The sequence below is a fragment of the Zalophus californianus genome, chromosome 7, assembly GCF_009762305.2.
Source record: "Zalophus californianus isolate mZalCal1 chromosome 7, mZalCal1.pri.v2, whole genome shotgun sequence".
In the NCBI taxonomy this organism is placed as follows: Eukaryota; Metazoa; Chordata; class Mammalia; order Carnivora; family Otariidae; genus Zalophus; species Zalophus californianus.
The window spans coordinates 16842153-16859214 of NC_045601.1; the positions used below are offsets into that span (position 1 = coordinate 16842153).

General features: G+C 44.4%; 1 protein-coding gene across 2 annotated transcripts in view; it reads left to right on the top strand.

Annotated features, from left to right (window-relative positions):
- The window catches only part of LRP11 (LDL receptor related protein 11), a 46523-nt gene extending 29753 nt beyond the window's left edge, over positions 1-16770 (top strand). Inside the window, exons 6-8 of one of the 2 annotated variants that reach the window (XM_027603445.2) lie at positions 8656-8751; positions 13225-13365; positions 16322-16770. In XM_027603445.2, coding sequence (XP_027459246.2) covers positions 8656-8751; positions 13225-13365; positions 16322-16365 — 281 coding nt within the window. In that variant the 3' untranslated portion in view covers positions 16366-16770. Of the gene's footprint in view, positions 1-8655; positions 8752-13224 lie in introns of both variants that reach the window. The other variant, XM_027603446.2, reaches the window with a different exon arrangement.
- Positions 16771-17062: the final 292 nt, after the last annotated feature.

A 17062-nucleotide genomic window follows, 5' to 3' on the forward strand; every position in this document is an offset into this window, starting at 1 on the left:
GGTGATAGCTCATTGTGGTTTTGATTTACATTTCCCTGATGATTAGTGGTGTTGAGCATCTTTTCATGTGTCTGTTGGCTATTTATATATCGTCTTTGGAAAAATGTGTATTTAGATGTTTTGCCCTTTTTTAACCAGATCATTTGTTTTTTGGTTTTTCTGTGGGGTTTTTTTGGTGTTAGTTTTATTAAATTGTTTATATATTTTAGATGTTAACCCCATTACTGGATATATCATTTGCAAATATCTTCTCCCATTCAGTAAGTTGCCTTGTCATTTTATTGATGGTTTCATTTGCTGTGCAAAGCTTTTTACTTTGATGTAGTCCCAATACGTTAATTTTGTTTTTGTTTCCCTTGCCTAAGGATGTCTCCTTATCTAGACAAATGTTTCTACAGCTGATGTTAAGAAATTACTGCCTATGTTTTCTTCTAGGAGTTTTGTGGTTTCAGATCTCACATTTAGGTCCTTAATCCATTTTGAGTTTATTTTTGTGCAGGGTATAAGGAAGTGGTCCAGTTCCATTCTTTTGCATGTGGCTGTCCAGTTTTTCCAACACCATTTATTGAAAGGACTGTCTTTTCCCCATCGTATATTCTTGCTTCCTTTGACCATATAGTTGTGGGTTTGGTTTTTTTATTTTCTATCCTGTTCCATTGATTTATCTGTCTATTTTTGTGCCACTACCATACTGTTTTGATTGCTACAGCTTCGTAATATATCTTGAAATCTGGGATTGTGATACCTCCAGTTTTGTTCTTCTTTCTCAGGATTGCTTTGGCAATCCTACAACACTGGGATTTTTTGTGGTTCCATAGAAATTTTAGGATTATTTGTTCTAGTTTTGTGAAAAATGCTATTGGTATTTTGATAAGGATTGCATTAAATCTGTGGATTACTTTAGGCAGTGTAGACATTTTCACAATATTTGGTCTTCCAGTCCATGAGCATGGAATGTCTTTCCATTTGTTTGTGTCAGTTTCTTTCATCAGTGTTTTATAGTTTTCGGAGTTCAAGTCTTTCACCTCCTGGATTAAGTTTACTCCTAGATATTTTATTCTTTTTGGTGCAGTTGTAAATGGGATTTTTTTTCTTAATTTCTCTTTCTGCTATTTCATTATTAATGTATAGCAATGCAACAGATTTCTGTATATTAATTTTGTATCCCACAACTTTACTGAATTCATTTATCAGTTCTAGTAGTTTTTTGGACATTTATTCACTTCTAACAAAATTAGGAACATGTTAGGTATACAAAACTTTTATTTTTCTCAGGAGCATATTCATGTGCTATTACAATCCATCAAAAACAAAAACTTTTTTAAAAACAAACACACAAAAAAAACAGATTCATAAGTGCAGAGAACAAACTGATGGGTGCTAGAGGGGAGGTAGGTGGGGGATGGGTAAAGAAAGAAAACACAATATTTGAAAGTCCAGGCTGAAGAAAGTGGGAAGAAAAGGCCAGAACTTAGAAAATGTTTGAAAGGGCCCTCACAACATGCGGTTTGTTGAGACAGCAACTATCTCCTCCCTCCCCCTCCCTGAGACCACCACACTAGCGTCCCCAGCCTCCAATTTCATGTGAGGTAAGGTATGCTCTACCCAGCATAACATAAATAGATTTTAAAATGCTCCACTGTTGGCAACCTGTGCCTGGGTTTTGCGAAGATCATCAGCTAGTACAATACATATGGACAAGTTAAATTTTCTGCCACTTCCTTCCCCCACAGACATGTTGTGAGGATAAAAGAAACTTAACTCAAGGCGCCTGGGTGGCTCAATCGTTAAGCGTCTGCCTTCGGCTCAGGTCATGGTCCCGGGGTCCTGGGATCGAGCCCCGCATCGGGCTCCCTGCTCGGCGGGAGGCCTGCTTCTCCCTCTTCCCACTCCCCCTGCTTGTGTTCCCTCTCTCACTGTGTCTCTCTCTGTCAAAGAAATAAATAAAATCTTTAAAAAAAAAAGAAACTTAACTCATTGAAGATTTGTTAAAGAGATACTAGGATTAATACTGATCATGTAGTACTGAAAGTGATGAAATGCAGTTTTTCATCTGTCACATTAGCAAGGTGAAAAAATATAATAATTAATGTACAGAGCACAGAGAAACAAGACTCATGCACTTTGGGTGGGATTAAAATTAGTACAATCTTGGGCGCTGGGGTGGCGCCTTTGGTGAAGCGACCGACTTCTTGATTTGATTTCTGCTCGGGTCGTGATCTCAGGTCCCTGAGATCAGGCCCTGCATCAGGCTCCCCACTCAGTGGGGAATCTGCTTAAGACTCTCTCTCCCTCTGCCCCTCCCCTCTGCGAGTGCTCTCTCTAAAATAAATAAATCTTTTTTAAAAATTTAGTACAATCTTCTAGAGGGCAGGTTCTGAAGCCTTAAATCTGCATGTGCCTTGATTCAGTTATCTCACAATTAGGAATTTCTCCAAAGCATGTTACTAAGGATCAAACCAAGGATTTGTACAGGTACTCAGTTACACGGGGAACGCATACCCCGTGCACTTAGCACCGCGGGTCGAGACTGTGTGCTCAGCACGCAGGAGCTCAATGGCTGAACTGTTAGACGTGCCTGCCTCTGCAGGGCCTGTTCCCTGGGTGGTCACGCCACTCATGAACAAGGCTGTCCTCTTCTATCTGACCCAGCCAGAGGAAAGAAATCTGACTCCTGGCACTGCAGAGTGCTAGAAAAGTGGTATATCCACGTTCACAGTGAGTCCAGTTTTTGAAACTTGAGAATTCATGTCCAGCCCAGCAAGTCAACCAGATGCCCTAAGGATCCAGACTGAAGCATGGACTTGGGAGAATGCGCGGTTTCTGTATGGACACAGGGGGCTCTGCCTGCACTTTCTCACATCCCCGCTAAACATGCTGAAGCCTTGCCCTTCAGCTTCTCTCTGGTGGTAACTGCAGTGAGCAACTGTGACCTTTGCATTAGTGTGGAAGGTGTTTTATCCAGAGAGGCTATCCTTATAAACAGTATTCAAAAGGGTTTTTTCAGGCGCCTGGGTGGCTCAGTTGGTTAAGCGACTGCCTTCGGCTCAGGTCATGATCCTGGAGTCCCGGGATCGAGTCCCGCATCAGGCTCCCCGCTGAGCAGGGAGTCTGCTTCTCCCTCTGACCCTCCCCGCTCTCATGCTCTCTCTCTATCTCATTCTCTCTCTCAAATAAATAAAATCTAAAAAAAAAAAAAAGGTTTTTTCATGTGCCCTGTATTTTTCGTGGGTATTTCATCTTTTTTTTTTTAAGATTTTATTTATTTATTCATGAGAGACAGAGAGAGAGAAGCAGAGGGAGAAGTAGGCTCCCCGCTGAGCAGGTAGCCCGATGCGGGACTCGATCCCAGAACCCTGGGATCATGACCTGAGCCAAAGGCAGACGCTCAACCATCTGAGCCACCCAGGCGCCCTCATCTTTTCATTGTGCTGGACTGTGTCTCTTTTCTTATTGAGAAAACATCCTGAAACTATAAAACAACATTTCTGGGAAGGTAGTTTGAATTTGTTGAAGCCTGATAAGCAGCAGAGCTGAATAGCCTGTTAATGCTCCAGTGTGATAGCAGGAATCAACCGTTTTCTGAAATGGATGGATCTTATCCTAGTACAATCCAGAACGTTTCCTGAAGACAGCTCCCTCTTACCCACTTTGCAGCCATGCAGTGTGCTCTGCCAGTGAATAGCGACAAAGAACAATTCTGTTGTCTGTGTCAGTCGGCAGGTGGTCATAGGAAGCCATAGAGCATTCTGGAAGGCAGGCCCGTATTGTAGCCACTTTTCCAGCTGGTATTTCCACCTTCCTTCCAGAACATGCCTGCATGTTCTGTGGTGACTGAAAATGAATTTAAAACAACTCTATCCAGCTTCCAACTCCTGCTGTGAATGCATGGCTATGCATGTACACATAGCACAATATGTCATTCAGAAAAGGGACAAAATAATTTCCTAAGACATTAACTATGTAAAAGGGTCATTAGAAATAAGCTATTTGCAGAAGCAAATGCCATCTTTGTCTTGTTTGTTTTGACTTGCCACTCTGGAGAGAGCCTACCATAGGACAGGAGGAAGTGAAGGGCTTCTCTGTGGTGTGCCATACATTGGCGTCTAGGCAAAGTGAATCAGACAGTCTGGGAAATGACAGTGACTTCCTCCCTGAAATGTAGAAAACAGAAATTCACATTTCAAATACCGACTCGAGCAGGGCAAATCCCCTGGAAATTCTAGAGTCTGTGGCAATTGTGTCTTAAGTCTCCTGTGTGCACTGCCCTCTCCCTGCCTGATCCCTCCCTGAGGACAGCTAAGAAAATACTCTTCAAAGTTGACAACTGAAGATGCAGAATGAATTTGTCCAGTTTTCCACATGAACCCATCTCCAAGGCAAGATCCCCTTTCTAAGTACAATTAAGCTCTTTCTCTGCTGCATCCTTAATAGAGCTTTGTCTCAGACTTCCTAAGGAAATATTTAAATTTGTGATTTTTGTCAAGGTATTTTGATTTCAGTAAATAAATATGGTAGATATACATTACTCTAGATATGAGTAAATAAGTACGGTATCAACTCTAAGTTCTTGGATCTGTGGCTCTGAGAACAGTATGGTTGAGTAGAAACGCTCCTGCTCTGGATCAGTCCTGGGTTCTAATTCCAGCACCACCAGTTACTAGATGCCAGGTCATTAACTGCTCTGAACTGCATTTCCTTGCAGGATAATAGTATCTTCTCACAGAGTGGCTACAAGGATTGCGTGAGACACCGTATGTAAATATAATCTAGGTCTCTCAGTAGCTGTTCATGCCTGATGACTTTTTGCTGGAGCATTCGAGGGCAGTGGCATTCACTAGGAAACTCGGGTAAGAGAGCAACAAGCCAATAAGACAGTGCAAATAAAAAAAATAAAAACAGTGCAGTGGTGGCCCCAGTACCGAGTCCCTGCTCAGAATCAGAGTGAGCAATCTCTCATCTTTGTTGGAAAGAGACAGGGGCAGGGGGGCATTGTGAATGTAGTTATTTTATATTTTTCCATTGGGTAAAAGACAAACTAGCTAATCCTCTGGAAAGAATTGAAGGTTGGTAAATTCTGATGTTTTTATTCCTGGCTCATTATTTCTAAAAAGTAGGACATGAGTTCTCAGCCATGTGATCTTCCCACTTCCAGATTTATTATTGGAGAGAGGACTTACTGAGTGCCTGTCACTGTGCACGTCTTGGGTCTTCATAGCAACCTGGTGGTGTGCAGAAATCATTAGCCACATTTTATGGTTGAAGACACTGAGACTAGGTCACACAGCTAATAAGTAATAAGGCCAGAATTTAACTTAGTGTCTAAATACCAGCCCCAGTGGGACGATGGCTTCAGCCACAAGCCTCACCGTGAGTTCAAGGACCTTTTCTCTTAGCTACAGAGATAGGAAACAGCTACAATTCCCTTAAGACCTGCTTATACAGTTCTTTCTATTAGGGCATTAGAAGCTCCGAAGGAAGAGATCTGTGGGTGCTAGAGAAGTCGGGTTGGCCACTTGTAGATCTGCATTGTAACTTTCATGGGCCCTTAAAAAAAACAAATACTATGCTTTATGACTGTGTTGGAATAGAGAGTAATATAACATAGGCTAGATTCACTATTATCGTATCCATTGTGTTCTTGTAATTTTAAGAGAAATCAAGTTGAAACATTTTTGCCGGCTCTTTACCCATTGAGCCTCGTGGACAGGCGGCCCTACCTGGGACAGGCATGAACGTTGCACTGTGCTCTGAACAGTGGGCAGAAAGAGTTTGAATACATGGAAAACAGGGTTCTAATTAATTGCATGAGCAAATGGGTTTGGGAATGACAATTATTGAAGCAGGGGATCCCAGCTACCCAAAGTGAAGGGTGTTTATCGAGAATTGAGGGCAATACAGAGGACCTCGAAAGCCCTGCTGAGGCATCCGGACAGGCGGAGTCAAGAAGGAGGGTAACCGAATTTAGTCCAGTCGAGGAAGGATCAGTACCCACCCATGATAAAGCTTTCATGCATTCATGGCAAAAATGAGAAAAATAAGGACAAAGCAGTCTTTTTTATAAGGCTGAACTTACTCCATTTAAAGAGCTGTCCTTTTTATGGATTAAATTCTTCATGTTTTGTGGGTTTACGCATTTCCTCACTTTATAATGAAGTAAAGGCAATGGCCTTCATAAATGGCCATTTCTTTCAATGTCTTGGCAAAATAAAAAATTGACAACCCCAAATTGGCCCCAAAATCATTTTGAATTTTTAATTGGTCCACAAAATCCCAAGGGGTCGAAATCACCTTGCCACGTGGAGGACAGCCCAGGTTCTCAATGGCCTCAGCGCTCCCCCAGCCCCAATGGCTTAGATTCAGTAGTCCCTGTCCCCATCCTACTGGGACCCAGGCCCCCACAGCGCCAGGCAGCCACCCCTTAGTCCGTGAGTATAGTCTCTCACCGGCTGCCCCTCTTCCTTTCCCTCCCCTCACGGCTCTGGGTGGGAGCGGGCCTTACACCACCACAGTCAAGTGGACAATAATAGCAATCAACTTGAAAAGTAAATCTGATTCTCTGGCCTACAAGAAAGTGCTTATGCCTTACTCATGTGTCTCATTCTCTTTGGGCCAGGAGTCTATGGAGGACAGCTCACATTACTGGCTATATGCCGGTGGCCGGGATGGGTCCTTTTAGAGTAACATGGAGAAGCACAGCAGAATGGAGGGAGCAAATGTGGGCCAGCCTCCTGGCACGGACACTGGGGAGTGTGGGTGAGAACCTTGGCAGACACACCCCGCCCGGGGCAGAGGTTCTTGCAGTGCTTGAGTTAAAGGTGACAGACACCTAAGGCTGTGGCCTTGAGGACAGAGAAGAGGGGCCACAGTCGGGGCTATTTCACAGGGGATCCTAGACAGGGTCTGCACTGTCCCGAGATGGATGACTGGCGGGGCTGAGTGAAAAGGAGCGTCAAGGATGCCTTAAAGAAATTAAATGTATTTGCAGTCCCTTCTCTTCAACAGCGTTAGCCCGGGGCTGCTATGATCGGTTTAAGTCATGGCTTTCTGGCTCTAGTAGGTACCCGCAATAATTTCACAATTTTCCATTTTCCTCTTGATTTTTGTGATCCTTAGTAAATCCAGGCATATCCCTTAGTACAAACTACAAAGAATTTTATAAATACTACATTTAAGTAGCCTGATTTCAGTTGCAGGAGTTACGAACGTACCTGTTGATGACCTATGAGTAAAGAAGCTTTAAAATTTGGTTTTGTTTCTCAGTAAAATTCCTCATGCCAGTTCATCATTTCTAATATATTGTCACTGAGAATTATATTATCCCACAGTCTCCCCTGAGATCACAGCAGGAGGGCAACTCCACTAGCTCGTTATTCATTATATTGTCAGTGTAATAAAGCACACAAATGTCGTCAATTCCTAGATAGGAGATGATACAATGGTATAATCGTGGCTCATCAGACCTGGGATAAAAGTCCTAAGATTTGATCTTTCTCACTCTTTGCTCTCAATAATATAATGGAATAGAGTGGGCAATTAGCAGCACATTATTACATCACAAGGGCTGGTTTCCGCCAACAAGCAGTTCGGCACACCTGGGTTTAAATCCCAGCCCTGAGGTGCCTGGGTGGCCCAGTTGGTTATGACTCTCTCTTCCTCTCCCTCCGTGCCTCCCAGCACTTCCCCGCCTCCGCCTGCCCCCACTCGCTTGCACACACTCTCTCTTTCAAAAAGTAAATAAAAATAAATAAATAAACCCCAGCCCTGTGACCCACTTACTACTCGAAAGAACCTGGGCAGGTGCCAAGCCTCTCTGACCAAACCAGAACACATGAAGCAATGAATACCTGCCAAGTAGGGTTGAGGTAAGAAAGTCAAATAGTGTGTCTGAGCGCCTTCTGTATGCTCACTGCTCATTTTTTTTTTGAGATTTTATTTATTTAGGGGCGCCTGGGTGGCTCAGTTGGTTAAGCATCTGCCTTTGGCTCGGGTCATGATCTCAGGGTCCTGGGATCGAGCCCCGCGTCTGGCTCCCTGCTCAGCGGGGAGCCTGCTTCTCCCTCTGAACCTCCCCTCTTTCATGCTCTCTCTTATTCTCTCTCTCAAATAAATAAAAAAGGGAGAGAGAGAGCACAAGTGGGGGGAGTGGGAGAGGGAGAAGCAGGCTCCCCACTGAGCCGGGAGCCCAATGTGGGGCTCGATCCCAGGACCCCGGGATCGTGACCTGAGCCGAAGGCAGACGCTTAACCAACCGAGCCACCCAGGCTCCCGCTTACTGTTCATTTTTTTAAAGAAAAACCTCTGTGGACTGCTTCTGCTTTCTGTCGTATGAAGTCCAGAGATTACCCTTGACTTTTCGAGCCAAGGCCTCTCCTTCACCCTCCAGGGTCAGGGCGCCGGTTGGACTTCCGGTGCCTTCTGCCTCTTCCCTTTCTCTGCCCACGGTTTTGTTCTAGCCCCATCCTCCGCATTACTAAACCGGTCACGTGAGCTGTCCAGTGTGTTAGTATCCATCACAGACCTAGGTTTACTAGAGAAATAAATTCTGTAAGTCCTTGAGATCCATCCTAAAAAAACAAATAAGGCTGTCTTTCCATGTCTGTTTCCTGAAGTTTCTGCTGTACCTTCAGTATACGTTCTATTTGTTTCCTGTAGATCGTGGCTCCTCAGGGAAGAACAGAAAAGAGGAAAATTATATTTTTGAGTCCAAGAGCGATCGAGGAGGAGGGGGACACCCAGCCCCAGAAACAGGTAAGTGTGTAACTTGGAAATTCATTGCAGAGTATAGACATCTGCAGAATCCCAGATCCTCCAGCTGCAGGTATCAGATGCAGCTGCTGGAGTCATGACAGGACCTGTGGGTCAGAAGAAGGTACGGTTCTCCCTTCCTCCATCATGCTGCCTCGCTGGGCTCTTAAACTAGTAACCTCCATCTTCGGACTTCGGCTTCCTCTTCTAGAAGTTGATGGGACTAGATTATCATTATATCCCCTCCCAGGTGTAACATTCTGTGGGAAGAGTAATACTCATGCACAGGGGTTAAGAACACGGGCTCCAGGGGCACCTGGGTGGCCCAGTCCATGAGCGTCTGCCTTCAGTTCAGGTCACGATCCCAGGGTCCTGGGATGGAGCCCCTCATCGGGCTCAATGTTCGGCGGGAAGCCTGCTTCTCCCTCTCCCTCTGCCTGCCGCTCCCCCTGCTTGTGCTCTCTCTCTCTCTCTGACAAATAAATAAATAAAATATTAGAAAGAAAAAAAAAGAACTCGAGCTCTAGAATGTGATGCCAAGGTTCAGACCCTTGCTCCACCACTAAACTCTATGACCTGGGGTGGGCGATTTTCTCTCTCTGGATCCCAGTCTCCTCATGAGTAAGATGGAGATAACAACTCTCACTGCCTCGGAGTTGTTAGGGAGGGTGAGTGGGGCAGTGAAACCATTTAGCACACTGCACGGCTCATAATGAGCCAGATAAATGGTGGCTATCATGTTTGAGTTAGTTATACTACAAGAGTAAAGATCTTAGAGTACCTAATCTCTCCAGCATGCTTGCGCGATGAAGACCCAAGACAATAGGAATGAGGAAAGAGTGTTGGAGGTTGAGGGAATATTTAGTGAGTACAAAAAGAATACCATAATTCCATGATTTTGGTGGTTTTTAAGGAGAAAGAAAACACATTCGACATAGTTCTGTAGAAAAGTAGGTTTTAGTCCTAAATCCCATGAACTAATTAGTAAAAGAAGATTCAGGAGGACAAAAGATGATTCTTAAATTATAGATCTGAACGTGGAGAAGGCTTTCTTTTTACCCTAGAGTGTTCTTTGTAAAATCTGGACAACATTAAAGTATAACCATTAACCAACAGATGGCCAGAATAATCCAGACCTCAAGTACCTAGATGCCGCTCAGTCTGCAGGCCTGCTGGACTTACCCCAGCCCCAGATATTTGAATAAAAAGGGCCCTGTCGCCCATGGACACGTAAAGGGAAACCAGGCCTGCCCGGCTCCCATGCCTGGTTGTATGCAGAAGAGTCTCCGTTCTAACTGCCCATTGCCCATTCCAGTTGTCATGTATTATGAACGTCACCCCCACTCATACGAGCAGAATACCCAATTCATCTCCTTGGCTGGTTCCTGAGAAAATTATATCATGATGTGTTTTACAAGGGTTTAGAAAATGTTAAATCTCCAAATACCCAAACTAAAGACAATGAAGAAACCATGCCAAATGACTATTGAAAAGTCTAGAATAATTTGCAGTATCGTAGCAAGTTCTGTATGGGAGATTTCATTTTCCTTGTATTCAAAGCATTAAACAGAAATCAATTTGACAGTTTAGCCAGCTCATCTCTGACTTGGGAAACAGAAAGTTCCCCAAGATGATATGTCTGCTCTGTTGTTACCCATAGCTGCATCTGCACCCCAGACCTGGGATGGGGATCTTCAAGCACAGCCCCATTCCCTGAGGCCTAAGCACCGGTGCTCATCCTTACGTAAAATCACACACATTTAGAAGGGCCGCCTCTAGTCCCTTCCCTGCCCTGAACAAGCAGAGTGGGCGTCCTCAGCTACTCATCCCGAGACGTGAACACCCGTCCGTTTGCACCCCCCCCCCGCTTCCTTCCTTCAGTACTAAAGGAAGAAGTGTCCCCTCTTTCCAAGGTCAGTCTCCCCCTGACCTTGATACAAGCTCTAATCTTCTCAGGTACGTTTCAACATCATTAATTAACTCTCCTGTGTTTTGTTTTGTTTTTTTAAGATTTTATTTATTTATTTGACAGAGAGAGACACAGCAAGAGAGGGCACACAAGCAGGGGGAGTGGGGGAGGGAGAAGCAGGCTTCCCGCGGAGCAGGGAGCCCGATGCGGGGCTCGATCCCAGGACCCCGGGACCAGGACGTGAGCTGAAGGCAGACGCTTAACGACTGAGCCACCCAGGCGCCCCAACTCTCCTGTGTTTTTAATCTCTTTCTCTACTGGCTGGTTCCCCCAACAGCTGCAGACACTTTCAGATCTCTCCCAACACATAAAAACAAAATAGCATCCCTCAATCTTCAGTCTCCCTGAAAAGAATTTCTGATTGCTAAGTCCATTGGCCTCTCCGGGCTTCACCTCACTTGACCTCTTCTTAGCATTTCGTTCAGCCAAGTGCTTCCTTGAAAGTCTTTTCCCTGTGCTTCCAAGGCTCCCCTGTCCGTTGGCTGCACTGCCACTTCTCTGATGCATCTCCTTCTGTCCTCCTCCGTTTCTCTCTGGCAATTTCATCCCCTTTGTGGCTGCAACCAGGACCTCGACGCTAAGGACTCTCACATATTTAGGCCCAAATAATCCCAAAACCTATGGGGCACGTGGGTGGCTCAGTCAGTTAAGCATCTGACTCTTGATGTCGGCTCAGGTCATGATCTCAGGGTCATGAGATCGGCTCCGTACTCGGCAGCGAGTCTGCTTAAGATTCTCTCTCTCTCTTTCTCCCTCTGCCCACCCCGCCATGGGCACGTGCTCTCTCTCGCCCTCTCTCTCTCAAATAAATAAATCTTTAAAAAAAAATTCCAGAAACCTAAAGAAAATTCTACCTGAATCATGTATAGGCATTTCAATCCAAAAATGTCAGAAAATACATTTATCTCCCCCACCCACCCCAAAGGAGCTCCATCATACATTTAAACCACTGGAGCAAAAAATCCTATGAACTGGATACACAAACCACTCCTTTTACATCGGCACTTCTGATCTAATTCTGTCACAGTAATTATAGTACTTAATGGTGTTTTTTCACTTAAATATTTGTCTACCCAGACCTGAAGTCAATAAAATCATGATCTCATTTCCCTTTTGAAGAAGTTCTGTACAGTGGCGGGTCTGGAGCTGCCCTGCCTGGGACCCTGTCCTCGCTGCACCACTGATCTTACAAGCTCAGACAAGTCACTTCATTCTTGATATCTTAGTTCCTTCATTTGCAAAATAGATATAATAATAGTACCAACTCAAATGGTGGTTCTGAGAATTAAATGATTTATACCATAAAGCGTTTAGAAGAGTACAGGTGCCTGGGTGGCTCAGTCGGTTAGGCGTCCAACTCTTGGTTTCAGCTCAGGTCATGATTTCAGGGTCGTGGGATCAAGCCCTGTGCTGGAGTCTGCTTAAGACTCTCTCTCTCTCTCTCTGTCTGTCTAAAATAAATAAATAAATCTTTAAAAAATATATCATTCTTTAAAAAAAAAAAAAGGCACTTAGAACAGTGCCGGGACTCTGTAGCATGAGCTTATCATCTTTGGTCACCAGCACTGAGCTCAGTGTCAGGCACATAGCTCTGACTGAACCCTGCATGAGTGAAGAAAGGAACGAGATGAAAGGTTATAGAATCAGCTTATGCGATGGGCATTTTTATCCCTCTAATTCCACGAGTTGGCAAGACCCCTGCGGCTAAAAGTAGCTCCGCCATATCGTCTCCAAGCCTGGTCTGACTCCAGAGTAGATCAGACTAAGAATAGAGCCTGCTGAGCTTGATAAGGAAGACTCACCCGGGACACACCCTGTCCCTTCCAGACTTCTGCTGGCCTTGAAAGGCTGCTTCTCGCTTCTCGTCTGGGTGTCTAAGACGCAACCCCCAGGAGAGACCCTTTGAAGGAGAATGAGAGAGATGTTTTTCTTCAAGTACCCTTCGCCAGAATTACACCAGCACAGTTTGCAGTTGGCTCTCAACAGTGGATCTTACTGGCTGAGGGTAGGTTCTCTGGATTTAGAAAAGAAAATAAATTTCTTAAAACCCTACAAGAAGTCAGGAATCAGTCCATACTTATTCTGAGAGAATGATCATGGATGGATCCACAAATATCATCTGTGACTACGATGAAAACGCTCCTGTGGCCGCCATGTCTTCACCACTGTCCATTCAGAGTCTGTTACGGGGGGGGCTGAGGGGGATCCAGCTACAACCTTGGTGCCCACTGATGCTACCCACGTGTTGTAGGAACCCGGTACAGAATCTGGTTTGAAAGAAGCCTGGGTTTGAGAACTACACCTGCCATTTACAAACCAGGTGCTCTCAGACCCATGACTCCATCTCCGCACCTTAATCTGTAAAATGGCGATAGTACAAGTACGTACGTAATGGAGTTGTTCAGATGAACTAGAACAGTGCCTGCAAAGTGCTCACCGTACAGTAAACTGTGGCTCTATCGTGGCTGCTCACTGACCTGCCCTGTTCATTTCTAACCGCTTCACAGGTGCGGTTCTACCCCTGGCCCTGGGCTTGGCCATCACGGCGCTGCTGCTCCTCATGGTGGCGTGCCGCCTACGCCTGGTGAAACAGAAACTGAAGAAAGCTCGTCCCATTACGTCTGAGGAATCCGACTACCTCATAAATGGGATGTATCTGTGATAAGTGTCACTTAAATAGCTGGGGGCGACGATGTTTTCCTTATAATTTATCTACTGATGGTTCTGGATATTTATAACCTCTTTGGTTTGAACTGGGCTAAGAAAAATACTGAAACCCCAGAATATTTGTAAACCCCAAACCTTTGTTTTTATTTATTGTAGCAAGAGTTTCTTTGGGGAGTATGTGAAATGTTTTGAAATTTAGAGAGGAGTCTATATGAGTAAAAACACAAATCTAATTCTGACTTAGGTAAGCTGTCCCTGAAAAATAGCAATTTGCAGTGAGCCAAGGCAGAAAATTCAGGTTCTCGAGGGGTGGCCTTCGAATGGCAACGTTAACCCTTTACCTTTAAGAAGCCAACCATTGGCCCCCAGCAGCCCTGGGCCACTTTCCACTCCCTTGTTCGGAGGCCTTCTTGTCCAGTGCTCTCCTTTCTCTTCTCCGCCTCGAAACCTATTTCTGAGAATGGATCTCAAGTACTTGAGTTTAGACCTTCAATGAGATGCTCCCTCTGGCAGGAATGTCTAAAGTATAACCCTCATGAGCACGTCGAGGAGGTGTCAGGGCAGGTGAGTGTGAGTTTATCCCAGTGCCTCTGACCTCAGGTCCCTTGGGTGGCTGCCCCCTCAGGCTTGCCTTTGGGAGAAAACACCCTGACTTTGGATTACGACTAGCTGTGACATGGTCCTGGAGCGGGGTTGGGAATCATGGTGACGGCAGAGGTGGAAGTCAAACGTTGGAACACAAATTTAGCTGAGGGCAACGTGCCAGGACGACCATTAGTACTTTCTCGAATCTACTCGACACTGCTAGATGGTCCAGAACACAGCAGCTTTATTTATATAGTCACTGGTTTTCAGCAGGAATCTGTGTTGATGGAAGAGAAAAATGCATTCAAATTGAAAAGCAGAACACTAACTAGATTTCTGGGTGCAGCTTTTGTAAAAAGGTCCCATGTTTAAGTATCAGCAGGTTCTTTCAACCAATGGAATAGGCCAGTTTTCTCCCATCATTTGTTTAGTGCTATAAAATGTTAAAATGTGCAGTCGGCCAATGCCAGGCTCACATATTCCCAGAGCATAAAGCAGTCTTGCACAAATTCATCTTTACAGAAAACTGGCATCTAGTTTAGCATCTTTTCCCTTTTAATCAATCCATAGGATTTTAAAGGCAAATTATTCCCATCCTCATTTCATGCCGGGATTACACACACCCGAGAAATCATTCTCCTGAGAGGAATCTACCATGTGGTGCCTGTCTACACTCACAATGATGTTACTCTTTCTATAATAATGGCTTTTTATCAGAACTGGCAAATATTCTAAAATACTTGAAAACACTGTAGAATCCTTTCTTTTCAGACTGAGGTAAGTTGTCCCTTTAGCAAAGGGCTTAATCTGGGTCAGAAATATAACAGACTACATTAATAAACAGAAAGTTAGTTCTAGAAAAACAAAGAAATTGGTACTTTTATTTCCCAAGAGGTCCAAGCATTTTGTTGAATGTTTAGAATTGAGCAAAGGCTTGAAGTTCTCCTCAAGAGGAGACTGGAGAAACGACTGCGTGAGTGACTTAGGATATCTGTACCCTCTGTGTGACGCTTTGCAGTTTGCTTTTCTAGAGAAGGGTGTCACATATGGCCATACCCAATAAAATTAAAACTGATGAGGCATGCATCTTTCGGCACATCTTTTTATACATGAGGAAATTAAACACAGTTTAGCATTGCTATTCTGTTGAAATACTTGAGAAAATATGTCCATATCCATGTGTACAATATCCCTTTAGTAAATTTTATTTTATTCTTATGCCTTTTTAAAATAACCTTTTAGTCAAATCATCATCATGAGTTGCTGTTACTTACTGGGCTGTTACTATATCACCTGGATTTAATCATATCAACCTTATCTTGCAAAGGGGAAAATTAAGAATTAAAGAAGGAGAATCAAGGCCTACAAAATAGTTATATTGTCAGGTGGACTGAGTGGGACTTTAAATTTAAAGTTACCTTACCTGTGAGTATCTGATTGGAGGAGTTCTGCATCTAAGATAATTTAAAAATAATTTTAAAGGGAAGATTGTCCACAACTTACTGCTCAAACATGTTCTTATGTCTCACGTGTCTTTTCCTGAGAGCGTAAAGGCCCACGTAATGCCACCTTTCAGAAAATGTACAGCTGGGCACCCGGGTGGCTCAGTCGGTGAAGTGTCTGCCTTCTGCTCAGGTCATGATCCCGGGGCCCCAAGAATCGAGTCCCGTGTCGGCCTCTCCCGTGTCGGGCTCCCTGCTCGGCGGGGGTTCTGCTTCTCCCTCTGGCCCTCCCCCATCTCATGCTCTCACTCTCTCTCAAATAAATAAATAAAATCTTAAAGAAAACATACAGCTTCTTTGCTCTAATTCTCAATACAAGTAGACAACAGCTAGTCTCCATCCCTCCCCACGCATTTGAATGTCTCCAGTTGCTCGAGGATCAAATTTGTTCTCTTCCACGGGAAGACGACAGAATGTCTTCACCTTTCTCTGCTGCCTTTTCATCATCTGTGACTTGGCCACACCATTCACCTTCGCACTTACCAACCCTCCTCAGCCTCTGACGGCTGTTGCATGTTGTTCTAGATTTTCCTGCAACCCAAATGCAGAGATGTATATTTCTATTCTTCAGTTTTGGGGTTCAAGGCAGACTTCGCTATGACTTCCCTGGACGTCACAGACGGAAACGTACCGCGGTGTGGTGTGCCCGGGAGTCCGGGCGCTGGGCTCCGTCGCCCGCCTTCTGTCTACATCACAGCAATGATGCCATGTAACAGAAGCATCCCAGCCTGAGATTGGCATTTGGGGTCTCTGTTAAGTTATATTGTCCCCGATTTCATGTTTGGGGATTGCACCACTTTGTTCTTAATCGGAGTGACTACAATTACTTCTTTTCTTTTCTGGACTCCAGGTTTTCTGCAGCTGTTGGCATTGAAACTGAATGACAATTTCTAATGAAAAACACTGCCCACATCATATAGAAAGAGGGAAAAGCCTAGCTTGCAGTTTGCTGTTCACAAGTGTTCTCATAGCCCTGACTTTTTAAGCAATTGTGTTGCTGACTTTTTCTTGGGGACTGGCCCCATTTTTCTCAGCTCTCTGGTCTTGCTCAATTCTAGAATCCAAAATAAAGTACCTATTTCATGGATACTTGGATAGCAGGTTTTTTGTTTTGTTTTTTTTTGTTTTTTGGTTAAATATAAAATCACCAAGGATGAAAATAAGGTTGGAAGCTGAATGTGTCCAGGGGCCCCTGGGTGGTTGTCGTTAAGCGTTAAGCGTCTGCCTTTGGCTCAGGTCATGATCCCGGGGTCCTGGATCGAGTCCCGTCCCTGCTCTGCAGGAAGCCTGTCTCTCCCTCTCCCACTCCCCCTGCTTGTGTTCCCTCTCTCGCTGTGTCTCTCTCAAATAAATAAATAAAATATTTAAAAAAAAAAAAGCTGAATGTGTCCAGAGATGAGCTGGTTAGAACCGAGCTTTCTCCCTTTGCTTCATGTAGGTCTCAGTGTGTCTTCATTCCTACTCATTTTAATTCCCCCATCACCTCAGTTCTGAGTCTTGTGAGTTACCATACTGTAAATTGGAAAGAGATCAATATACAGTATCATTCAGCTTAAGGATATTTTTATACAGTCATTTCAAAACTTAGGAA